This window comes from Sander vitreus, chromosome 8, assembly GCF_031162955.1.
Source record: "Sander vitreus isolate 19-12246 chromosome 8, sanVit1, whole genome shotgun sequence".
Taxonomy (NCBI): Eukaryota; Metazoa; Chordata; class Actinopteri; order Perciformes; family Percidae; genus Sander; species Sander vitreus.
Window position 1 is genome coordinate 9,536,771 of NC_135862.1, and position 27,655 is coordinate 9,564,425.

Here is a 27,655-nt window from a genome sequence, read left to right on the forward strand (position 1 = left end):
TCTCTACACTGATTCTCGGACGAGTTCGGTCGCACAGGGAGTCCCATTACCGAGGAAGGATCTGTCTGTGTGTGTCTGTGAGTGTGGGTTGCCTGTTTTAACTACAGCTCTCTAGAACCGCGGCACTGCCGTTGCGGAGAAACTCATTGGAAATCTGCAAGAAACGACTGCCTGTTGTATTTCCTTTCCCCGCACCACCCTCGTTTTTTTTTTGTTTTTTTTTGTAAGCTGTCTTTCACGGCGATGGACTTGAGATAGTGCGTCTCAATTTGAGTGTTTGTGGCTGGGAGTTGCCGTCGGGGAGAAATGCGAAAGGATGCTTGGAAGCAGTGAAGGCTACAGCAGGTGAGTATCCGATTAAGAAAGCAAAAGGGTTGTTCTTTATTTGTAACGGCGATTACTGTTCTCAGTGTTTATTCTTATGTCGATGCAGTTTAATAATGTGGGTTGAGGCCAAGATTTTTAGAGAGGTGGAGATCCAGAATGCAGCGGTCTCTCTGGGCTACTTTGAAGAAAACATCACTCAAAAATATGTGAATTTTACTGTGCCAGTAGAGGCATTAATTCATACCAGAGGCTTTTCCTAAAACTCGTCTGTCTGATTTCATTGTGATGTCAAAAAGGCTAAAATATTCCTGCAGGTCCGCTATGATTAGGACAGAATTGGTTGACAGGACAGAAAAGCAAACGGTGACTTGTGTGTGGTTAGGCGCGTCCTCTGCAGGTAAAAATGCATCTAATCCTAGCACATTCGAAATTAATTTATAGATTTGTTATCCATGCACATTTGACAGTGTAATCTTTTTTTTGGCAATTTTTCTCTGTATGTGTGATTGTCTGGGAGGAAGAAGGCTTAAGCCATTAATAAAATATAATTGTCCCGTGAATGTGAGTGTGTGTGAGAGAGAATGGGGAGTGTGTGTGCGGGCGGGGGTGGGGGGGGGGTATGTTATCTTAATATAGCCTTTATTTGGCCACGTATAGGCTCTGCTGAGATAACATTTCTCATTGTGTGGAAGTGTGAGGAAGTGTGAGGCAGTCGTGATCTCTCCCCCATTTTTATGACATTTTATTTATCTGCAAAGATGGCTATCTGTTAAATAGGTGTAAAAGCAAAGCAGGCTTCTGCTGCAACGGAGTCATGCATTGCACTGATCCTCAGAAACGACTTTGCAATTTTTTGGTTTTCAACAAGACAACAGGGATGGGATCTAGCTATATATAGCTTACACTGCGACTACACAGGACACAGGATGAAACTTGTGTTTTTGTGATGCCACACGCCGTCTGCTGTTTATTATTCATGCAGCATTTGCAGAGAATAGCCTATATGACAGTGCCCCCCTGAAATGTTTCCCACTTTATTGTCCAGCACTGCCTCATATAATGACACACCAAAACAGTTGAGGCAGAGTATCAGAAGATTGTGTGATGCTGTGCCTGCAGACATTCATAAAGTGCTGTAGCTCTATTGGTTATAAATAGCCGGAGGGAGCGGACAGCCAGATAGAACAGGAGCAGCCTCCCGTAGCTCGAGCAGCAGCAGCACAGACTCTCCAGGCTTTATCTGTGCTCACCATCCAAGATGATAGATAGCTGATACACTTTGAGATATCACACAGATGCATGGGCAAGGGTGTGGTACAGGGGGGGTTCATACAGAAGGTGCATCATAGCCTGAGGTCTTGGTTCCCCCCGAGTGTGATGTGCTTTCCTTTTTAAAAAAAGTTAGTATTTAGTATTTTCCCTCTGCCTGGTCTCTAAGTGTCTTTGTAGCACTCGAGAGGGACTTCAGAATGCATTTATTACACCAGATGTTTTCCTTTAATCCCTTATACTGTTCACTACATTCCAATAGAGTTTTTTTTAAACTTCACTGACAGGCTTTAAAGGTCCAGTTTGTAACGTGTTTAGTTGTTCATTATTAAAATCTGTGTTGCCCGTTCACAAACTTGTCCTTTTTCATGAATATTTACCTCCACCATCAATTCCAAGTATTCCTTTTGGCTTGACATTTTACATTTGCGTTCGCATGAACTGGGGTAGACGCTCCATATTCATGCGCCATCTTGAAATACGTTAGCCGGTAAGGGACATACAGGATATACTGCTCCACCTTTCACCTTTTCGCTGTCACATGATAAACTCACAGGTGCTGCTAATGGGTATTGTAGCTTCCCGGCCCCGGCAAGTTTGAAGAAGGAAACATGGAGGACCACACGGCTAGATGGGAGAAATTCCTACACATTGGACCTTTTAAATCATATTTGTCAGGTTTTACAGTTGATCTATTTGATGATTTGGATGCTGCTGACTCAAGCATGGCTGCCTTGCAACAACCAAGAGGCTGCTGAGGTGTGTGATCCACTCTGTCCACATGCCCTGGCTGTCGTCATTAAATAAATGTGTGCCCGCTGACCTTGGCCATCTACGAGTTGTCAATAGTATTCACTTCTCTGCCCCTCAATAAGGCTATGGGACACAGTAACAAAGACCCCCCCTCTCCTACAGCATTATGCTGCTGTTGACATACTATATTGAATTACAACACGTTGATCAATGTTTGCAGTAAGCTAAATCTCTACATAGCAGCCGATATAATACAGAGTATCGGATGTCACAGTAAAATTATGCTTTACATAACAGCATTATATTTCTTTGAAGTACGGTTACATCTTGCCATGTTTGTAACTCAATCCTGTGCAGAAAGAATGGAATAGCAAACCAATAAGCCGAGAATAAGAGTGTGTGCTGCATTGTAATAACTCGTGAAGGAAATCAGCTTCACCATAGATTTGTCAGCAGTCCGGGGCAGAGGAGCAGTCAAGACAGTGTGGGTGGTGATGGTGTGGACAATGATGTCAATGCATGATGACTGATCACAGGCAGTGTTGGGAAGGATACTTTCAAAACGTATTCCATTACAGAATACAGAATACATGCCCAAAAATGTAATTGGTAACGTATTCCATTACATTACTCAATCTGAGTAACGTATTCTGAATACTTGGATTACTTCCACATTGAATTGCATTTTATTAGTGTAGGAATGCAGCCATCAAATCCTGCTTACTAAACATACCTATTCTATTCCAACTGGCTGAATGTGTACCTGAACAAGCAGATAGATTTTTGTATTTGTAGTCCCGAACTGCATACTACAAAAATCTAACCGCAGTCTAAGCTACCACGAGCTAATTTTAGCTAACGTTAGCTAGCATGTCAAACGGGTGAAATGTCTTTCAATAGCTCTGTAAATCAGCACATAGGAGAATGTCAAATAAGCAGGTAGCTACCTGATACAACTATAAAATAACAAGGTGACCAGTACAACTACAGCAGATGACTACCCCTGGCTAATTAAAAAAAATAACTTACTTTAATATGCTTCTTTCGGTTGGAGGTGGAGTAATTTGGACGCTGAAATGAGGTTGGTTGCTGGCAAGCAGAGGTTGCACTGCACAGTTATATTTCCCTTATCTTTCTTTAATGTGAAATGCTGTTTGAATTTCCAAGATAGAAACGTATTCTTGCCCTGGCTCCGTTGTGCCGGTTCCGACTCCATCTCTACCTCTAGCTCTTGCTGCTCCTCTTCCGACTCCATTGTGACTGATCACGCAAATAGCAAATTTTTTTGTTTTCATATTGGGGCTTCTTGGAAATGCATGGAGTTCCATTAATTTATTTAAAGAGTGAACAAACTCGTGAAACAGAGTATTGTCATGTAATCCGTTGATTTCAACAATATAACTGTATTCTAAATACCAACTATTTAAATTGTAACTGTAACGGAATAAAGTTACTCATAATTTGTATTCTGAATACGTAACGCCGGTACATGTATTCCGTTACTTCCCAACACTGATCACAGGCTTGCCTTCTCACAACACACTAAATGACCAATAGTGTTAGTGGGCTAATGCTGGCTTATGACGTGTTAGTACGTCTCTTGGAGACACTCACCCTGGGTGTAAAGCTGACACCTACTGCATTGACAAGGTGTTTATTAGCTCCCAGGTGTGAGGGCATGATGCCTACATAATTCTACAATGACACAGTGCTGGGAGTTTTCACCCAGGACAGCAATTATGTTGTTTTTATAAGACCAGGCTGTCATTCCACTTGATGCCACTGCGTTGATACAATGCCCAGGGCTGGATGGCATGTTTATAAAAGGCCTGTGGTGGAATCATGGTAGCTGTTTGATGGGAGGGGTAGGGAACTTCTTGTTCACAAGACACTGTTGTCCTTGGCGGATGTCTTTTGAACTAGATTAGCAGGACGAGCAGCTGCAAGTGCTGTCTGAAAGTTATCAGCATTTTTTTTCTTTCTTTCAAAGGTTCAGCAGTGCAATTCCTTTTGAGTGTAAGATTTTTCCCTTTTTCAGAACTTGGTTGTCATGCATGGGACATACCTCTGCACAGATGTAACATTGTATATCCTGCTGATCTATGTCCAACAAAATGTGTTTTTTATTTTTTTGGTTTAATGTTTTTCAGGCCTCTGGGTGACCAAAAATTTAAAAGCTCATGTTCTTGGCTCCATACAAAGCATATTGCTTTAACAAAGCTCTGTTAAATTGTATTCATTTAACCTGGGTTCCTACAGTAAATACCACATTGTATAAACACCCATTTTGGCATGCAACCAATGCTTTGCCCTCCACTTTACCTTCATCAGAGTGGTTGTGGCTTTCACTGTGTCATTTCAGAAATCAAATGTTGTCCGACTGTGATTGCATTGCCTTAAATCTTGTGATGTTGGATGTATTAAAGCGTAACTCTCGCCAAAATGCAACCTAGGGTCTTTTTGTGAATGTACCTGAGTCAAACTTTCGTTTAAAAGCATATTTAGGACGCAATCGCCACTTTTAAGATTTACCGAATTTTTCATTTTTCGGTCAAATGGCCTTTTGAATGGGAGTCCTAGGGGCACTTTTATGCTAGCCTCAAAATAGCTATTTTTAAAACACTAAGAAGGCTTGACACAACATGAAACTTTGCTTGAAGTATCACCAGGGTCTCTACACCTTAACAAAAGCATTGACAACATTGTTTGTGTACCCAGAGTTTACTAAAAAAGAAAGGTTTTGAGCAACTCACGTTAGCAGTTGTTGTTTACACTAGCCGCCATTTTCCCAGTCAAAAATAGGCGATCTCCGAATGCGAATGAACAGACTCCATAGGAGGAAATGTCATTCTTATATGAGGCTCCTTTTTCAACTACAAGGTCAATATTGTGTTTCACTAACGACAAAACAACGAATTATCCGTGCATTTATATGGAACTAAGCTTTTGGAGCTTTCCATCTTTACTGTCCTCCCTCGACTATTTTTGACTGGCTCGATAGACGGTGACCGGAAGAACAAAAGCTACAGTGAGTTGCTCAAAACCTTTCGTTTTAGTAAACTCTGGGTACATAAACAATGTTGTCAATGCTTTCGTTAAGGTGTAGAGCCCCTGGCGATACTTCGAGCAAAGTTTCATGTTGTGTCGAGCCTTCTTAGTGTTTTAAAAATAGCTATTTTGAGGCTAGCACAAAAGTGCCCCTAGCTCTCCCATTCAAAAGGCCATTTGACCGAAAATCTTAAAAGTGGCGATTCCGTCCTAAATGTGCTTTTAAACGAAAGTTTGACTCAGGTACATTCACAAAAAGACCCTAGGTGGCATTTTAGCGAGAGTTACGCTTTAACATAATATTGTATACACTAGTCCAGAATTTACACAAAATTGTAACCTTGTATTTATCACATCAATGATACTGGTCAGAATACTTTAAAATACAATATTTAAAAAATCTAATTAAAAGCAGCAATGCAAAGAAAACAACCAAATAATGATTATATGACAGCATTGTTAAAGGCATATTAGATGCATGTCTAGATGCCATGCATTCACATTAGCCTGTAGGGTCCATTCCCCTTTAAAGGATTCATATAAAGCTCAGGCGCCCCTAATTCTGATGTGCCTCACAGTGTTGTGAAAATTGTCTTGAGAGAGTTTCTACAAAGGTACCTTTAGAGAGCAATTTCACCTGTTATGCTTGTGTGAAAAATCAAGATGTCCGCAAAGTGGATTACCACGTTTTCAAATATCAACAGCCTGCAGAAATGGATTCTTGGCTCAAGCTTAGGAATGTACCTCCACAAGCCTTGACCCTATTCAGTCTGCATGTAAATACAGCATCCATATAGATTTTATTCTAATAATGCTTGACCATTGCCAGCATTTTAATGATCCCTTGAATCTGCCTACCTCTAGCTTTCAATACAATTTTTATTCTAAACCATGTACATTAAATAGATGCACACTCCTAGCCAGTGCCAGGGTTAGAATAGCATCTTTCCATAAACCACCTGGAGTCTCTTGGAGGATGCATCATTAAAAAAGGCATCGTTTGGTGGACAAGGTTTGGGTCAAGGGTTGGGGAGGTGTTATTGTGCTTACTAAATCTCCTCACCAACCCTATGGAGAGGGCATTTGTATTCACTGCATACGGACTCATCAGTGACTATGTTGGCGCCCCTGTTGCCAGCCAGACTTAAAGTTAGACGCCACTCTGGTTAGCTGGTAGTAGGCTGTAAATCACATCAGCGGAGGCAGTTGATGGCCTCAGCCTCAACAGCTTGAGATAGAACTGAAACACCTGAATACAAGTTGCTGAAGTAAGTGGCAAAAAGATTTCATGAAAACAAAAGCATCAAATGTGCTGAATTGTGGGTGTGAATTCCATGTCCATTGTTATTTACAGTGCCTTCCTTTCCATCTGTAGACAATGAATATTATTGTCCCATTCGATATTCGCACAGGCATATATAACTAGTGTCTGAATGAATTGTGTTGCTGTGGTAATGAATGGTATTGTGCAGCTAAATTACAAATATGTTCTACTGAAAGCTTCTATTCAGACAGAGCTATTCAGTGGTGACTGGAAACCCAATTGTGGGACAACAGAAGCGCCACTTATATAGCCACACTTGAATGGAGCGTATGATATTTTCCATAAGAGGGAACAAGATTTGTGTTTCTGCCCCACCTCCCTGATGTAATTGCTGTTTGAATATCCTTTTGAGATCCAGAGTTCAGTGAGTTCGGTGTTTAGTTGCAGTACTAGCACTCTCGACTCTCGATTCCTTTGTCTAGTAGGCTGACCGATGAATCTATTCAGAAGTGAAGTAGTCATTAACACCGTATCTGCTGCAGATCTCCTTTGATTTTAAAAGTGAAAGATGCAGTAGTCTTTTTTTTTTCTTCTTTTGGGTAGTATTTCCGACATGGACCTGCTCAGGGTTTAGCTAACCAATATGCAGACCAGTCTCTGCCTTTGAGATAATTCATTCTGGGGAAAGTCTGAACATGTCTCAGAACTTTTTGAACGTTTCGTTGCTGTTGCACTCAAAAAGTGTCATTAACAGCCACTAATCCCATTAGAATTCATTAAGACCATGGACACCCCTGTTCAAATGCTGCCACGGTATAGAAAGGCTACCCTCTGTGATACTTGGATTGTGGCATTCTCCGATCATTCAAATATTTAATGGGCTTCAAACCCATTATACCCTCCTTTTGTCAGATAAGTGTAGGTGCTATCTATCCATTGTTAGTCTGCTCCCATTCATCATGTGACACAAGACAACATGCGCCTTGCTTTGAGGTATAAAGGGGCAGAGGCTTTTAGTTCCCTGAAAGCTCACTTTCTCCATCTTTTTGGTGGTCTCCCTCGATCTCGCTCTCGCTGTTACTTTCCTTACAGCTCTCTCTGTCTGTCTGTGTGTCTGTCTCTCTTTCTCCCTCCCTCTGGCTTTCTTTCACCCACTCACTGTCAACGCAGAGTGAGAGAGAAAGGAATGACAGAACATTGTAACAAAGAACTTCTAGTACTGTTGACGGAGGGGAGCAAAAGTGCAGGGAAACAAGGGTTCAGATTTCAGGTTATCGACCAGACTGGATGGCATGAGGAGATGTTAGTTTGCTAGACATAAAGAAGCAGCACTAATCTTACCTACAGATAGATGTGAAAAAGAGCTTTTTCGGGTCTTGTAGAAATACTGGATATATATAACTTATATGCCACTAAAGTGGCATAAGTTATATGTGACCTTATGTCACTAAAGGTGTTTCCACCACATTCATTATCATAATGATCTACAGTTGAATGTAGGTGCCATATTCTGGGATAAGTCTATAACTTAATAATAAATATCTGATTACACCAGCTTGGATATGCCTATTGTCTTAAATACATTAAAAGCAAACAGACCCTGTCTATTCTTTGAATGTGACAAAGAATGCAGCAATGCTTGCTATTTGGCCACCTGTATTCCTGTTAAGTATAAAAAAATGTTCATAATGTATAAACACTGCAAACATCGACAAATCCAGCATGAATCAGGGCTGGAACTAATAATTATTTTAATAACGTTTGTTCTAAACATCCCAATTTGCTCACAACCATTTTCAAAAATAATGACAAATCCCCAAAACGAGTTGTCACAGCAAAACTACTGTGTCAAAATTGCTTATTTAGTCTGACCACGAGCCAAAATCCAGTGTTCAATTAATGTTATGAAAACAAGCAAGAAAAGCAAGCAATTCTTCAGACCCCAGATCCAGCAAAAATATACAAATGTAATTGTTCTACCAATAAATGTCTAACCATTGATCAAAACTGGACTACATTTTCAATTAAACAATTAACCATTTGAAATACATCTTGAAACCAGTGGTGTAGTCTACGTGATATGTAGCTATACGCAGTATCCTCACTAAGAAAGCTCCAGGATTTCCATATACCCACTTAAAAATGTGCAATGACACTTAACAAAATACTTTCCATTATATTTTTGACATAATTTGAATTGTCATCTGTGTTTTTTTCTTTCTTTGCATAGGCTAAATAAAGGTATTTCAGTCGTGAATTGGTGCATAAAGGTGTATCAAAATGCAGGAAATGAAGTCTTTGACGCTCAAAATTCCCCCACCCCTCCCAAACATATACATATACAGTACAGTATACCCACTACAATACATTAGACTACACCACTGCTTGAAAAATGTGTCAAATGTTTTATTTAAGTATCACTATTCCTAAAATCTGTTTAATTTGACATGTTTAATTAAAATGTTTGGCATATCCATCGGCAGGCTTGTGTCCATTTTATTTCAATATTGTTTACATAGGGGATATTAAACTGGGAAGCATAATATACTGGATCTAAAAGATACATAATGATGAGTGATAAGGTGAGGACAATGTCATTTAAAAAAAGTATTTTAGGGGGCATTTTTACCTTTATTATTTGTAGATAAAAGACAGAGAGGTGACAGGATATTAGGGGAGAGAGAGGAGAGGTGATACGTCACAAAGGTTCCCAGCTAGACTCAAACCAGAGACGTTCAGATTACCATTAGGCCACTAGGAAGCCCTAATAATGGCAATTTTACAGCTGATAGCATATTACAGTGCTGTGATTGCGACATTGTAGATTTGGAAAATATGTTTACTAGAACTTTGCAGGACAGTTTACAGTAAAACATAGCCTCCTCTATAAGCTGAGCTGCACAGTATGGGTGGGGTTGGTTAAGATGAATCAAGATTGAGAATCTCATTTACTCAATGTGTTTCAGCTTTCATTTAGGAAAACAGAATGCAGGGAGCCTCATTCAAGGACTGGAAAAGCAGAATTACTGTAAGAAGGCTTTCAGATGTATGTCTTCCACACCTAAATGCACATTGTGGTCTACGTGGCCTCTCTGACGTTCTGGCGTTACAAGTTTGACAAGTTCAAGTTGATTGATTGCTAATGTATTACCCTTGGGCAAACATATTCTAACTTGGGCTACTGCCAGTCACATTTTCGACATCTGGGGGGGATGAGTGAGGGCAGTTTAAGCGGTGAAATGGTGGTGGTAGTGTGTGGGTGGATGGGGAGGGTAAGACTGATGAAAGGGCCAGGCAGCGATCAAAGGCGAGGAAATGAAATGGCTTTTGACCTTGTTGGACGCTGGTGAGTGACGTGCTGCCACAGAAGTGCAAAGTAGTTTGGGAACCTTTGGGAATCGGGAGGGGAGAGAAATCAGGTCTGCAGAGCTCTGATGTGGGGCGAGAGGATGGTCCAGGCAATTTAACCCTTCCATCTCATAACTGATTTAGCAGGGAACTCTGTTCAAGGGTGTGAAGGTTGACAAAAGTTATTACAATGACAGAATGAGTCAATTTAAGGTTTGCGTTTTGCGTGCCTTGTAGTGAACTATTGTATAAGTCTCACTATACATTAAAATCTTGCTTATGATGAGAAATAATGGGTTCTGTAAATTGGTCTTATAAAAGAAACCTCAGGAGTAATCTCCCCTCCATAATACAATATACACTCACCTTGTTCATAAACCTGTAGTTACAAATGTAACATTTAAATAATTCAGCTCTTTTGCATTTTCTTCAGCATTCTGCTTGCTCCTACCATGATGGCAATAATGAATAAAACAGAGCTAAGGACAGGCTTTAGGACATATAATAGCCAAGCATTTTCATCATGTGCATTGTGCCATCATGTTGATTATCTCAAATATAATTTTCTTTAAGGTTCATGTTTAAAAAAAAGTAAAGTAACTAGAGCTAAAACCATCACTTATATTAATTAATTATCAGTTATATAAAACAGAGAAAATCTGCAAACCCCTTACACTGGAGAAGCTGCATCAAAGGAATGTTTTGCTTGATAAATGACTGAAACGATCATTAAAATTGTTGTATTGTCTAAATGCAACATTCAAATGTAATTGGGAATTTTAAACTCTACAGTACAACTGTTTAATGCCCTGAAGCACAGCCTTTGTGTTGAGGTATCTCTCAGTAGGTGTTTGTTTGTTGGTTTGTTTGATACACCTTTCCTATTTGGTCCCCATGCCAACTCTATAAATAATGTATTTAATCATCCAGACTGCAGAAATAAAGTTTTTGTTTTACGCTGGGAGAAATCTAGAAAGATTTTTCAGCACAGTTAGCATTGTTTCAGCACCGTCTCCTCTGTAAATTACAGTTACATCACAACAAGGCTAACATTACAGGACTACAAAGATGAAATTCTAAAACGTGTGTCCACAATCATATCGTGCCTGTCAGCATGTTTCAACAAAGGCACTGCTCTTTGCTCGGACACAAAGAAAAAGACAAGTCATTCTCATTAATGTAGGCACGAGTGGCAGAACAGATCTCACTTCGTAGCTCTGCAAATTGAGGTTGGCTGGGGTTTGATATGAGTTGCACTCAGAATCTAATGAGGTTTTTCCTAAGAGATAGTAATCCACACAGTCGATTTGAGCTTACCATAATGTACCATTTTAAGTCTGTTTTAGCACAATTACTTTAAGGATTCAAAGCTGAAAGGAATAAAGTTGTAGTCCATGTTTTTGTAACTTCTTTTGAGGGTTGCAGAAGTGTTGACAAGGGATTTGCAGTGTTTTGCCAACTCTAAAGCCATCTGGTATTATTATAGAGGGTCACCTTGTCATTGATCCATGTGTAGCATGTGAAATACCTAGATTGTCTTTCTAAAAGTGAGATTCCGCTCTCTCTCTAGTACCCCTAGGATTAGCAGAGCTGGTGAGATGTGATTCTCTTATTCTTTTCACTATCTTTATGACCTCCTCTCATACTACAGGGAACCAAAGCGAGGGAACGGAAGGATACAAGGACAGCTTAGACAAGTAATTTTGCCTTTAATTGCTCAAACCTCCCATGAGTGCTATTGCTTAAGTACTCCAAAAAAACTGTTGTTGTTTTCCTCCACATAATCTTTGATTGTATGAAGGTCAGCATTTTTCTCTAAGCTTCTTATGAGAGAATTTGGAGCAGGTGGATTGCTCAGAGAGATGAGACAATGCTCCCCTGCTGGATTTGAGAGTGAGAGTGAACGGCCCCTTTTTTCCATCCGCTGTAGTTACTTTCTAACTGTCTCCAAAGCTCATCTCGGCCATCTTATATACAGTAGTCTTTGTTTTTCTTTGTTCTGTTTAGTCCTCATTTCCCAGTCTATATCAATAGCACAATTATTTGGGGATTTATCTGGCTAATTAAGGCTTCATCTTTCTGGGAAATCTCTCAGAGGACATGGATTAAGCTCCCCTATCTCTGCACTGGAGCCATGATGGGGTCGGCCAGGGCTGCTCCACACAATGTAGATTGAGGAGGGGAAAAAAGCATTGACATCAGGTTGTTTGAGTGAAATGATACTCAGAAAAGGAGAAAAATATAAATATTGGATGCTGAAAGTGGGAATCAAAGGATTTATTGATGAGCTGTGGTATAGGTTTATAGGGAAAATCAATATTAAAGTACACTCACTCAGTCTGGGCAAAGAGTTCGGTTCTGCAACCATCAAAGTGCCCAGGATTGTTTTTGTTTTTGGATGATTCAGGTCTTCTGTGCAAACGCTTATTTATCAGCTACAGTGTGTAATAAATCCCACTGTAACCTAAATACCGCAAATTATTTTCACTGCCAGTATGTGTCAGTTGTCCACTCTTTTTTATCAGCAGAAAGCCATTTGAATCGATAACCAAGCAGACCGTAGTCTTTGGACAATTCAGTAACAGGCGCCATTTCTTTTGCATGTACAATCAGGTGATTCATTTTGGTTGGAATAGGGATCAGTCACTGTTTGGCAGTGCAAGAACAGCACTGTAAATTTAAAATGCCTTGTTGTTCTGGGTCCACTCATTATATTTTAGTGTTGAAAGTCAACAGATGAAAGTCTGGGTCAACACATTAAAACAGCCAGTATACCCTCAGTGATACACTGCAGACCTGTCATTAATTGTTTGGGAGGTTAAATCTACCTTTTGACTTTTCTCACATTGTAGTAGAGAGGAAAAAATACATTTTGTTTTGTTGTTGTGCAGAAACACAATCTGCCACAGAGCTTTGGCTGGCTCATGTTCAGTTCTTATAAAGGGCCTCCGATTTTTGATGAAGCACTTATGAGACAGTTGCCTGGCTCCACCCTCCTACGTACTTCCGCTCAATTTTCATTTTCCTTCAGTACACCTTCTGGGTTTGCAGTATATTCGCGGGTTTTCTCTGGCCAATCTTTACCTGTATTGGCAGATCCAATAGTTTTAAACTTCAACAGAGTACCCGCCTTCAAGGAAGTTAACACTTGTCAATGGAGAGTGGCCAGACTGTCTGTACAAATGAAATGTACGAGAGTCTGGTAGGACCAGGCTAATGAGACAGTGCCCGGACCATTAAAGGACATAAATCCTAAATGAGTAAGCTGAAGTGACTTTACTCAGGCAGTTTTATACAAGAGTTTGTACATTTAAAAGGCATACATCAAGAACTGTGAAGGGGAAAAAAAAATCAAAGACCTTGTCTTTGTTTTTTCATTGTATGGTTAAAGATGAAATTGTTTTTTGTATTGTACGTTGTCATCTTTCCAAAGGTGTGGTTGCGCTGGCATCCATTTTAAATCCATGAAATACAGTCCTCCCTGTCTGTGAATTAGGTTCACCTTCATGGATGTCCTACAAAAACAACTATTTGAAAGAACTATGCCATTTCAAAAATGAGAAAAATGACCCAAGGTTGAGGCACAGAAGTTATTTATTTTCTTTTATTGGTTCGTGTTGAAAACATGGCAGTGGCGAGATTTGTGAAATGGTACTTGAGGTGGGAGGAAGACCTTGGGAGATGGATGGCATGCCTGTTGCGTTAATCCGTTCAATGTCACTAAACTCTGGATTAAATAGGAATGACTATTGCAGTTTGGGTCTGCATTATTAGACGTCCTTGCAAGTGATAATGAACATTTACATTCTTAATCTTAAAAGGAATTTAAAAACACCTTGACATTGCAAATTGAATAGATGCACAAGGTACTAGAGTAAGACCAATATTGGATTTACGAGGCATTTTTCTTTTTCTTTTTACCTAAACACAAATATATGGAGAAGGATCTCTTATATTTGGCTATTAAAGAATTTTGATAAAGTTATGTAGGCCTACCAAGTCAAACATTTTTAGGTGAAAAAATAAGGCTCGTTCTTTTCATAGTTTTACTTGAGCATCAGTTTAAAGTTATCTGGAATTTACGGGCTAAATAACTTTGGATGCAGGCAGTTTGAACTGAAATAAATGTAGATAAGCCACTTCATATGCACCAGAGTCCCTCAAAGTTATAAAATAGATCAATACATGGTAAATATACAGAGTAAATCCCGACTGATACTGGATTTTTAAAGCTGATACTGAAAATTATATTTGAGTTTAAAATTGATAACATCAGCCAATATTTAATCTTTTAAATACATTACTAAACATATTTATGAGGATCGTTTAAAGAATTTTGACAGAGATATGTGTAGGCCCTGATATTTTACAGTTGACATCCAATTGCATTCTTCCCAACGTATAGTAAGGTTATGGGCTGTAAAACTGTATGTCAGGCGGCAAAGATCTCTTCTCTTTTTTCTCCAACAATGCAAACCTTTGCAGCCTGACAAGCATTTCTTGGTAATTCTTCTTCTTGTTGGAGCTCCCCTTTGCCAGTGTTTTGCCTGCAATCTTTGCTGTTCTCTGCTACGACAGGCAACAGCAGTATCCTCCAGTGTCTTTTTTCTGCATCGGGGTCGCCTCTCTATCAACTAATTACAGCTCATTTCTCTTTAGAGGTCTCACTGTGAGCTGCAGAGCCAGCTAAGCAAAGGGGACATTTTCTTTGCTACACTGGGAGGAAAGCCCTTAGATGCCAGTCACAATTAAAGTAAATATGGCCCTAAGCCGCTCCACACTGTGCCCATCACACTTCCTACTGTAGCAGCAGATAAGATATAGCTTAAATTATTCATTATGAAACTAAGGCATGTTTCCACGTTGACTCCCTTAATTGAAGAAGCAATGTAGCTTGCAGTGTAGTCACAGCTATTAAAGCTACATCCTACCGGCGTATATATGGATGAGTAATATTGTGGTTGTTCCATAAACCAGCATCAGAGCATGCCCGAATACAAACACCCCGTCCCACAACTCTCAAATTAAGTGAAGTAATATGTTTAGTACCCTCCTCGTAAAACGTTTATTGATTTTTGGGAGCTATTCAGTAAGATTCTTATGTAGAGTTTCAAAATTTTAACATCTTCACCTTTCAAAAAATGATTCTTCCCCAATAGCAGTACTTTAAGACTGCTTTGATTTCCATAAGTACTGTCATTCTTAAATTAAATCTGACACGTCTAGGTGAATGCTTATGTGAAATAGAAGAGGAAAGGGCTTGATTTAGCTGCATAATATTAACTCATCACTCATGAATGATTAATTCTGAGCAAAAATGTGGATTATTGGATGCTCTGGCAGGATATGTGAGTGCGTTGACAGGGACTATGTCTGAATGTGATGTCTTTCAGTCGGGGGCTGTAAACTTCAACTGCTGAATTTCTGTTTTGACTGCCATACATAGACTCATACAGAAGGTAATTATTTTCACTATGAAACTCGTAATGTGAGAACTACAGTAGTTTGGCTTGATTCTCTTGAAAAAAAAACATGTAGATGTCTTATGTAGGTGAAGAAAAGATGGCTGATTACATAAATAAATATTTTCACTCACCAAAGCAGTGATGTGGGAACCTGTTCATTTGCCTAAGCTCCTGTGAATTCATTGCAATAAGACGTCAATGTTTCTCATCAGAAGCTTGTGGGTACATTATGCAAACCTTCTCTTGCATACAAAAGGTTCTTAGTTAGTTTTAGATTCAAGGAAATTGATTTCCACTCAAAAAATACAAATGTGTATCTTAAGTACAAGTTATGTTAATTGTTATGTGGGTCCTTTATACTATGTAGTTCAAACAGGCACATCATTTTGTTACCTTTAGCATGAGCAAAGCAACTTTGAAAATTAAGAAGTATTTGGGGCTAATTTCATTGAAGTTTTAATACTGCCTAAGGGATTATTTTGTATACTGAAGATCTACAACCATGCTCAAGTTCCAACAGGACCAATTAATTTGAAACAACCGTTAATAAGCTCATATCTAGTTAATGTAAGTAACTGCATGTTGTTGTTTGCAAATAACAGTTGCTTGTTTTGTCTGACTGACAGTCCAAAACCCAAAGATATTTCATTATATTCATTATATTTCATTTAATAATAAAAAAAGCATCACATCTTCACATTTATTCATCTAAAACAAGCTATTTTACATTTTTGCATGATAAATCACTTCAATGATTAATCATGTATGAAACTAGGTGTCTACTGTATGTTCTGTGAATCGACCAATCAAGCAGTAACAGATGTGAGAGCCTTTTACCCTCATATATCCATTTTATTCCTCTTAAAGTTTTATAGGAACATTTTTACTAGAACTGCTGAGTGGAAAAAAAAACAAACACACATTCTCATTGGCCCATTGCTTGAAACTGACTTTCTTAAAGCACCTCATGGGGCCTTGTTAGTGCTGGCCTATCAATCTGCCAAACTAAACAACAAGCCAGATTCAGCCCACACGCTAAAACTCGTCCAAAATCCACATCCAGTCTGAACTGGAAACCCCTACAACCTTCAATGGTTATTGTTTCTTCTAAATGTATTGCCATGGCTGCAGTGTGTTCAGTTTTGCCAGTGCAGCAGCAAGTGGTGTCCTGGTGCACTGAAGGTTGGCATCTCCTGGGGTGTTTGGAGAAGAGTCCATGTGTAACCGTATGCCCCTGTGACATAAACGCCTCAAGCCTTAAATGCGGTGTCAGCAAGATGTTCCAAACCCAAAAGAACAGGCCTCAGAGTGTGGGGCACAGCATTATGGGACAAAGCAATATACAGACAAAAATTGTATAACCGTGTGTGTGTGTGTGTGTGTGTGTGTGTGTGTGTGTGTGTGTGTGTGTGTGTTAGAAGCAGCCCTCCCGCCTGTGAAGCATTTTCTCTCAGCCTTAGGGAAAAAAAAGGAAACAGCTCTCTCTGGGGGGAGCTCAATTTTTCACAATCTAGCTGTTTAGCTTATTTACCTTCAGCTTCCAAACATTTTAAATGTACAGCAGCTGCTATAATAAATACCTCAGGTTCTTACCCTTAGTGTGGACTAATGTCTTAAAAAGGGGAAACCTGAAGTCTTGTATTTCATTAGAATATGAAAGTTACTACATGTAGTTTGTTCTTAAAATCAGACATAAATTATAATAACCTCTAACCCTCTGACTTTTCATCTACTGCCAGGTCATCAGGTTGAAATTTTAATTTGTCCAGTGCTTTGGTTTGTAATAATGTATCTGTAAAACTGATTTTAGTGCTAATAAGCAACTGTTAGTACACTAACATGCTAAACTAACGGGGTGAATATGGTACACATTATACCTGCAAAACATCAGTATTTAGCATTGCTGTTGTGAGTATGTTAGCATTCTGATGTTAGCATTTAGCTCAAAGCTCTGCTGTGCCTATAGAGCCTCACAGAGCCCCTAGCTGCTCGATTCTTAGTCTCGTTAGTTTTAAATTAGTCAGACCATCCTCCACACGCTGCAGGGGAGGGTCTGGCTAGTCCACACAGCATTCCGGGATGGGAGAAAAACATGATCTGGTTTATTAGAACGTTGTGGATATAGACTAGTTTTAAATCAACAAAAGTTTCAGCAGCACACAGAAGAAATGGATAGTAGAGTGAAATAAAATGATGTAAATTGATTGCTGTTTTAGAATCAGCAACTTCTGTACTATAGTCAACTTTCCATTTTATCTTGTTTTCAACCGATGAAACATTGGTATTTGATGATAACTTAATTTAGGGAACTATAACTTCATCTTTGATGCTAAGATGCTTGAAACATGCTTCAAAAACATAAATGCACAGCAGAAACTCACCTTAACATTAATTAAATGAAATATTGTACTGATAGAGGCATTTCAAGGTTTAAGATTATACCATTATAGATTGAATTGCTTGCTTTTAAAGCTATAGATACATCTATATAGGGCTACAACTGATATTCGCAAAACTGGTTATTAATAGTTTGATACAGTTTACTGGTCATACAGGTTGCATTACAGTTAAGTGATTAAAGTGATATTATTATGAGCTTATTAAACTTTACAGTGAAGCTGTGCACCTGTGTAGCTCTCATATCCAAAATGCTAATCCGTTTTTCTTAGAGACCGCCCACACTTAGTTTAGGTGAAATATTATAATGGTTCTATGAACAAGATAACTCTTAGATTAAAGATATATTTCATAAAAACATAGTGAGTGAAAACTACTGTCATCTTTGATATTGTTAGCTGTTCAAGGTAACAGTCATGTGGTGATAAAATATTTAACTGTTAGTATTATTTGTTAAATCACACTCATCATTTACATTGTTAGAACCTAAATGTCAGTCTAATTTGGCTTCGATTAGGAAATTATATCTGCTTTTTGTGTTATTCATCCAAAAAGCAACTATTGGCAGCTTCTTTTTTTATTTATTTTCCTGGATGTTGTGAAAGCAGTGTGAGTTCTCATTAGTGAGTACTGATCTGAGTCCTTCCAAAATCCTGCATCCACTTTATAAAAGTCTGACATTCTGGAGGCTGTTCCTCTTTGAAAACACATCTCCTCAAGAACCAAAAATGACCAGTGATTCTCTGAACAGAGCTTGGGAGACGAGGCTAATGAGCCTTATAATGATGGAACACCACATATGGACACACACTCCCTCTCTCACAGATAACACCCAACCACATCTGTAAAAAGCTTGCCAAATTAGGGTGATCTTTGGGTGCAATGAAACATGACTTTTTAGAGTTTTAACAACCCCAATCATGAGACTACTGATCTCTGCACATATTGCGACCCATTTAGAAATTATGGAGTTTTGGCATTATCATTAACAATGTATTTGTTTTATTTAAAAACTCTGCCATTTAACATATGCACTTGAGTGGAAATCACACTAAATTTAAGTTTTTCATCCAAGACGTTTATTTATTATTTAACAGCATGACAATAATGGAAATTTAACAAAACAATTTAACCTGTAACCATAACAACAACAGTAATCATACATTCAATTAAACACTTACCCTGCCACCCACACCACTCAATAAGGCCCCTAAAACATAGATTACAGTATTTTTGATGACCGTTCTACTTCTACTGCCGCACAGTGGCAGTTTTAACAAGTGACCATGAAACGTGACCATGGTGCCAGTTTTAGTCATGTGACCATTCTATGTAACGTAACGGCCACCTTTTTAAACAGGTAGTTACAAGGAGAACCTGAACTAGTTACGTTAAAGTGCCCATATTATGCTCATTTTCAGGTTCATAATTGTATTTAGAGGTCATATCAGAATAGGTTTACGTGGTTTAATTAAAAAAAAAACACCATATTTTTGTTGTACTGTACATTGTTGCAGCTCCTCTTTTCCCCCTGTGTGTTAAGCTCTCCGAGCCCCTGCACAGACACAGTATACGACCCCCTTTTGGGGTGAAGTTCAGGAGAGACACGTCGACAGGTTTCATGGCAGAATTTCATCGGGACAACAGCTGGCCACTGTTGGAATTCTGCACCTTGTTGCACCAACCAGCTTCTTCGCCTGGATTAGGGCTTTGCTCTCCATCTGTCGGGCGTTGGCTTACATTTAAGCCCTGCCATTTCACAGGCCCAACCCCAGCCAGCAATCCCACCAGGCAGCTTAGCTTTTCAATGACACAAGGGTAACCTTTCTCTCGAAATTCAGCTCGGCGACATTATAGCAGTGTGAAAGTGATCTTACTTGGGGAGCGAAAGGTCAGACTCTCCTGGTTAAGATGGATTTAGCCAAAGTATGGCTGTCAATATACATGTTCTAAGTTATAACTACAAGCCGCTACTTACAGTAAAGAATTGAACCAATAAGCGTCTTTTGAAGCACTTTAACTTAAAATCTCAGCAGCTGTTTTTTTTCTTTCTTCCAGCATACACATTTAAACAGATGAATTATAAATTGATGAAAAATTAAAGTAATATGGTGTTGGTGGTTGAAAATACCAACTAATTAATAATACTCATAATGGGCATACTTCCCCTATATGAATTTGTTTACATTTACCTAGGAGGATATTGGGTTTGTTTGCAGAGAAATGGGCTTTAAAGGCTTTTAACACTTTGTGCTACAGATAACGTCAGCATCATCTCATGGATTTCCCAGAAGCTTACAGGTATTTAACTTTGGTATTAAACAAGGCTCAGGAGTGATGTCTTGTGACAGGTAAACTAAAGCTTTGGGCAATGCTTAAGTCGTAACAATAACCCTCCCCAATTTTGTTTGTGTTTATTGTGCATTGTGTAACGATGACAGACAGCCTCATTCAGATGCATGGAACAAGATTCAGGTTGTATATGAAAGCTGCATGTGGACAGAAAGCAATTAAACAACTAACTACAAATGGCTGCGTAAAACCTGTTGAACATGGAGCCACAATATTTAAATACAGTGAGTGAATCAAGATCTTGTCCTTCTAAAAGATAAAATACCCGAGACTAGACTATAAAGAAATGGTGGCTTGAGTTTTGTATAAGGCTTGTACTAGTTATCACACTGTTGCCTGTGTATACAAAGAAACAAGGATATATTCAGCACCAAAGATGAACGACAGTATATAAATGTTTTTCCTCATAAATAACTATTTAATTATTAGATTAGATTGCAGTTAGATTTTTAATTGGGGCCTATAGTCTAGTCTTGACATGAAAATGTTAAGAGAAAAGGTTCAAAATCAGAATTGATTAAAACTTTCCAATGAACTTAATGACTGTAGCTTGGACAAGATAGCAAAAATCGTACTTATTGTCTGTTTAATTATGATTGTACATCCACTGATGGCTACTCTTATACCACTCTGTTATAATAGGCACATACACCATCCACTTCCTGATATGAGGAACATCTTCAGGATCCCAGTGGATTCTGTCATAAAGGCATTAATCTCACTATTCATTGATCTAGTTATTACTGGTCTTGGACCAGTGGGTCCTCATTTATTCACCACCGCTGTCTTACTTCTTCTCGGCCACATTCTTTTCTATGAGATGGACGCCCCCTCTCACTTCACCTCAATTAATGTAATTCTCTGGGAGTTTACTTGAGTGCTGATTGGAATGAAGAACTGCATTTAGACTACATGCCTGCGAGGGAATGATAACACCAGATTATTAACAAAACATAGCTGAAAATGTTTACCCGTGGAGATGGCATTCTTCATCTTAATGTGTCCCCATCTTTACATGGTTCCCTGCATATTTGCTGCTGAAGCCATGTGCAATAAAGCTGTTCTGTTATGAAAAAACACATGGGCACACATTTTGAAGGGATGACGGTAAAAGCTTGAGTAACATCTCTTTTCAATGGATCCTGAGAAATAATCAGATGAATTATGATTGAGAAATCAGGTGCAGTATCATTTTGGGGGAAGTTTCACCCTGTGCAAAGTAGTGAGAAGACTCATTAAAAACCTGACTGTAAGGTAAGGTCTGTAACCTGCTGAAGTTGCAGTCATGGAGCTTTACCAACAAGGGATTATGATTTGATCATTTTTTCTCGATTGGGTTTCAGTGTCAGTGGTAATAGCATCTTATTGACTGATATCCAATATGCGATAGCCACATGATAGAGGGTGACAGATGGAATTGAGCTTGTGATAAGGACACTCCTTCTTCTTAAGTGTCTTAGCATGCCATACAAAGCCCCACACCACTCCATCCTGCAGCGCTCAGCACTGACTTGATCAATGTGGGTTATGGAATAAGAGTGATTGAGAATGGCTGAAGGCTGCAAGGAGCACAGCAGGCTCTGATGCAGGTCAACTCTGTACTATCATTTCTGCCTGTTTTTAGATCTCTTGATTACAGATGGTATCATCAAATCCCCAACCTGAACTTTGACCTTAGAGGGAATAAAATGAAATTGAGTAAAGTAAATCTAACCCATAAACCCTTATTCGATGAGTCTGATGTCCAGTTGGTTATGGTAGTGTGGTGGTAATGGTAGCAACATTTCACCCAATAATTAACAGTTAACCATAATGTGACCATAATATCACAGATTTGTTTTCCCCTTTTCTCTACAGTCTCAATCTGTCACAAGTGATATGGTCCATGGAATCTGCTGAAGCACAAACATGCACTATCCTTCACAAACCCTGTATGAATTAGGGAAAAGGAGCATGTGACCAGTTGACAATCAACGTTAAAGGCAAATTTAGAGGAGATGAAAGTGCATACCATTGGCAAAAATCTACGTACTGTGACAACAGCCATCACACATATACGGCAGTCCCCTATGGACATGGCTTGATGAGTGTGAACTAGATGTAAAGGATTTTGTTTCTGTGGGGTGTTTTCACACACATTTTATCATGTCACTGAATTACAATCCAAGTACATGTGCTTGGATGTTGGAAATAATGTAATTTAATGTAATCTAATTTCACCTGCATTTCACAACTGGAACCCGTCATACAACTAATATTTCAGAATCATTGTCTGCAAATCATAGTATAAGTGATGTTCCCATGTTCAATTTAGTTTATGATGTAAACGATGCTATCATGCTAGGAAATGGAATGAAATGATAATATCAATTGTTAATTACATTGTTAGTTGAAGGGGTGTAGGCATGCTAACAGATGGGATTGAAATTAAATATGGTTTGTTTTTTTGCTCTTAAACCCTGTGTATCTCTCTGTATCCAATTCCCTGTTAGTGTAAGGTCTATATTTTATCGTAAAGGATTGCATGAGCCGAGTGTCAGCCACAGCACATACATCACACTTGCCACCATCCATCTTTGATTGCATTCTCCTGTTACTGCTGCTCCACCCCTCTACTGTTTTTTTTTAACTCACACAGAAAATCCAGACTAGTTGTAGGGGTGAAAAAATAGTTTATGATAACAGAACAAACCACAGATGTGCTCAGCATATGTGTCTGTGAAACAGCATGAATTGGATTACCGTCTGAAAAATGCTGTTAATTCCACTTAAGGCTGCGCCCCTTCACTTCATATCAGGGTGATAGCATTGACTGATTGATCGGGGTGTGCAGTGGAAATAGTGTTGAGCATTCAACAGTAGACACAATGAGTGCGCAGGGCAAGATGTACGTAGATTACTAGAATTATTTGGCCTTTGATTTTCTTGCTGGGATCAGCTTTTCCTATTTCTCCTATTTTTCCTATTTTCCTACTGTCACAAATAGGTCTGATAGAATGCTGTGCGTTCACAGCAGCTACTTGCATTTGAAAATACCTTTTGAAGCTCTGTGCAGAAACCTGAAGGATGCAGAATTCATAACCCTCAGCACTCTCAATTATGCAAGCACATACCTTATTCCTCGTAACCGCCCACCTCTATTCATCTCGAGGCTGTGGCATGAATATTGCAGCAAAATTCATAACTCTGTTCTGTTAGGAATTGTGTCACACCAGAATGGCATCCTTTTAGCACTTATGATTGTTGAACTAACCATCTGGCAGAAAGGGAACACAATAGCCAAAGGAAAGTGTTTAAAAACAAGTTAATACTGCGGCCAATTCACACTACTCCATGTCCAATCTTTCCATATTCAAATCACATCGAATTTTATTTTTTCCCTCTTCATTGTATCTCCCCAGGTAACCGATATGATGGCGGCTGGGGAAGCGACTGGGCACAGCTACCTGGTGGCTTGCTGGCAGCCCATTCTGATCCTGATGCTCGGCACCGTGCTGTCTGGCTCCACAACAGGTTGTCCATCCCGCTGTGAGTGCAATGTTCAAGAGCGCTCTGTGATGTGCCACCGCAAGAAGCTCATGACAGTTCCCGAGGGCATACCCGCAGAAACAAGACTGCTGGACCTCAGCAAAAACCGCATTAGAACCATCAACCCAGACGAGTTTTCCAACTTTCCCAACCTCGAGCACCTGGAGCTCAGTGAAAACACAATCTCTACTATTGAACCTGGAGCGTTCAACAACCTTTACGGCTTGCGGACATTGGGGCTGCGTAGCAACAAGCTTAAGCTGATCCAGCTCGGTGTCTTCACAGGCCTGAGCAATCTTACACAGCTGGACATAAGTGAGAACAAGATTGTCATCCTGTTGGACTACATGTTCCAGGATTTGTACAACCTCCGTTCTTTAGAGGTGGGTGATAACGACCTGGTTTTCATCTCCCACCGGGCTTTTCATGGCCTAAGTAGCCTTGAGCACCTGAGTCTTGAGAAGTGCAACTTGTCTTCTGTGCCAACAGAGGCTTTTACCCACCTTCACAGTTTGATCACTCTCAGGCTGCGCCTCCTCAATATCAATGTCATACGGGATTATTCCTTCAAACGTCTCTATCGGCTGAAAGTGTTGGAAATAGCCAATTGGCCATATCTGGATACGATGACCCCAAATTGCTTGTATGGATTAAATCTCACCTCCCTGACCATTGCAAATGCCAACCTGACCACAGTTCCTTATGTAGCCCTGCGGCACTTGGTTTATTTGCGCTTTCTTAATCTTTCATATAACCCTATCCACACAATTGAGGGGAATAAGCTCCATGATCTTCTGCGTCTGCAGGAATTTCACCTAGTAGGAGGCAGACTGGCAATGATTGAACCCTACTCTTTCCGTGGTCTAAACTACCTGAAGATTCTAAATGTGTCTGGAAACTCTCTTAGCACTTTAGAAGAGTCTGCTTTTCATTCAGTTGGCAACCTGGAAACCCTTGCCTTGTATGATAATCCCCTGGCCTGTGACTGCCGACTGTTATGGGTTTTCCGACGACGCTGGAGACTGAACTTCAACAGGCAGCAGCCAACCTGTGCCTCCCCTGAGTTTGTCCAAGGCAAAGAATTCAAAGACTTCCCAGATGTACTGCAGCCTAACTACTTCACGTGTCGCAAGTCTAGGATTAGGGATCGCAAACCCCAGCAGAAATTTGTTGACGAGGGAGCCATTGTTCATTTTGCTTGCCAAGCAGATGGAGATCCTGCTCCAGTGATAATGTGGCTATCCCCGCAGAAAAAGTTTATCACTACGAAGACAATTGGAAGGCTCTCAGTGTTGCCAGACGGTACCCTCGAGGTTCGCTATGCCCAGATTCAGGACAATGGTACATATGTCTGTATAGCTAGCAACGCAGGCGGAAATGACACCTCTCTTGCTCACCTGCACATTCATAGCTACTCGCCTGACTGGCCACACCAGCCCAACAAGACTTTTGCCTTCATCTCCAACCAGCCCACAGAAGCTGGTGCTAATGGTACAAGAGCCAATGCTCCTTTCCCCTTTGATATAAAGACATTGATCATTGCGACCACTATGGGCTTCATCTCTTTCCTTGGTGTCGTCTTGTTTTGCCTGGTACTGCTCTTCCTTTGGAGCAGAGGTAAAGGCAACACTAAGCACAACATTGAGATTGAGTATGTGCCACGGAAATCAGACGCTGGCATGAGCAGCAACACAGTGGATGCTCCTCGCAAGTTTAACATGAAAATGATTTAACGGAGCTGTGGAATTTATTAATTTTGAACTAAAAAATAAGACAAATGGAAAAGAAGACAATTTCTTTCCTCCCTTACAAACCTGTGGATCCTGGTCTGTTAACATAGAGTTATATGTTTTTTCTTGACTGAAGCACTAGAGAGGAGGGCAGTTCCAGACTTTCACAAGTGAAAGCACATCCAGTGCTACAGGGAATTGTTGGTTTCTACAAGGCCTGTGGGGGCATTTATTGTAAGTGAAATTTGTCATAAGCAGTTCTCCTGTGGATTTATACTAGGAAAAATATATCGGAAAAGAAAAACACTTCAAACAGCCAGAATGCGGGGGGCAGATCATATTTTGGCCATTGCTGTTTTGTGTCTGTATTTTTTATTTAGTGTTGTTTTTTTTATTTTCAAGGTTAAATGTCAAGTTATGAATGAGATTTGTACGGGTTGATGAGCACATTTATACAACATTGATGCTTTTCAAGTACATCATCACTATGTGCTACATATGGTCTGTTTTTGTTCCTACAGTGATGATTGTTTTTTAATCCATCAAATGTATATCTGTATCACAGTACCTGATAAAAGAGAAAGAGTATGTCCCAGAAATTAGCAGAAATACTTAACGTAGTATGGCACAATTGTATTATGGGAAATACAAAACTGATAGTGATGACTATATAAAATTCAATTTTAAAGTCACAGCAGCTAATTCGTGGCCCCCTTCTTGACCAAAAAAGTATAGTGAAGGAAACTGTAAAACAGTTTACAGTGCTCATTATGTGACCTGAAAAATGGAATGATATACAAATATAAATGCTCTGAATATATGTAGATTCAGTGATATAGGGATAAATCAGTGCAAACTTTACTTTTAAGACCAAGTGTCAGTAATGCACTGTAAAAAAATATTTAGAATGACAAATATAACAATATTAAGTGTTGAAGAGTAGCAGCAAATCCTGTTGTTAAATGTGGCTCTTAATATAGGATTTTAGCATTGGGGAAATGTAATGAAGCCTTTTGAGCCCAGTATCTGATATCAGTGTCACTCATCCCTAATTTTCATATGTAACCCAGACAATGCACACACATGGAGTGTGATACAGTAGCAAATGTGAGATGCTGCTGATATGATGGGATCTGTACCAACAATGGATGCAGCATATATCCTACAGTTTTGCCATGGAACAGAATGATTAGTATTGGTACCTTATACTACACTGCTTATCCCGGACTTTTTAATTGCATTTCAAAAACAATTATGTATTGGTATAATTTTGTGCTCAACATGATAGTAAGGAATACAAGTTGTGGTGCTCACGTTTTTGGATACAATGTGCTCCTCAAAATGTAGAATATTTCTTTCATTGTTGTTTTTTTGTTTTTTTATTGTTTTATGAAATCAATGATTTATTGATGCCGATGCTCCCCCCCATCAAAGCCATGGAAATATTACCTTCCAGGATCATTTACAGGTTTGCTATTCCCCAGAAATGTGCAATGTTTTGTCAGGGGAAAAAGAACTGTGCATATTTGGTTCCCAGTTTGTCCTGCATATTAAATCTGAGGTTACAGCCTTTCCTTTTCAAGTACACACTGTGGACAGCTGGGCTTTGCAAATGTGTGTAAGGATAAAGGCTAAGTTGTTTATGATGGATGACATTACAGACAACGACACAGTAATGGGCTGAAGTATGGATAGAATATGCAGATGGTTCGAGTGACACAGATGGTTTCACCCATGGAGCAATCTGAAGCAGCTTTGGTGTAATCCGTTTTGCAAAAAGGAAAAAAAAAAATCACTGGATATGGCTCATGGTTCTCCCTCTTGCTGATTATGAATGCTCTCTTCGTTCAAAGTGTGGCTACTGTACTTAGCCTTTTTTTGGTCCCGAGTGACCCGGGATTCTGTTTTTTGTTCCTGTTATTCCTTTTTTTTTATTTTGACCCTGGACTATACTGACCATGTAGTCCAAGCCAACTTTTTACAAAAAAGATACTAAAAAAGAAATCTATGGAAAATACATTCAAATTGTTCTGTGCAATAAAAGGTAATATGCAGATATTTTTTTTTTTTTTTTTAACAAAATTTTGTTGATGTTGAATTGTTGAGAATATGGTATGTTGTATTAAACAATCTATGGACTTTTTTAAACACATGATGGTCATATCTTGATTTTA

General features: G+C 39.3%; 1 protein-coding gene across 1 annotated transcript; it reads left to right on the forward strand.

Moving 5' to 3' along the window:
- The first annotated feature begins 215 nt into the window (after positions 1-215).
- Positions 216-27,613, forward strand: lingo1a (leucine rich repeat and Ig domain containing 1a). The gene is made up of 2 exons (XM_078256036.1): positions 216-345; positions 23,625-27,613. Exon 2 carries the CDS (start codon positions 23,634-23,636, stop codon positions 25,482-25,484), a length of 1,851 nt encoding a protein of 616 aa, XP_078112162.1. The 5' UTR covers positions 216-345; positions 23,625-23,633; the 3' UTR covers positions 25,485-27,613.
- The last annotated feature ends 42 nt before the right edge of the window (positions 27,614-27,655 follow it).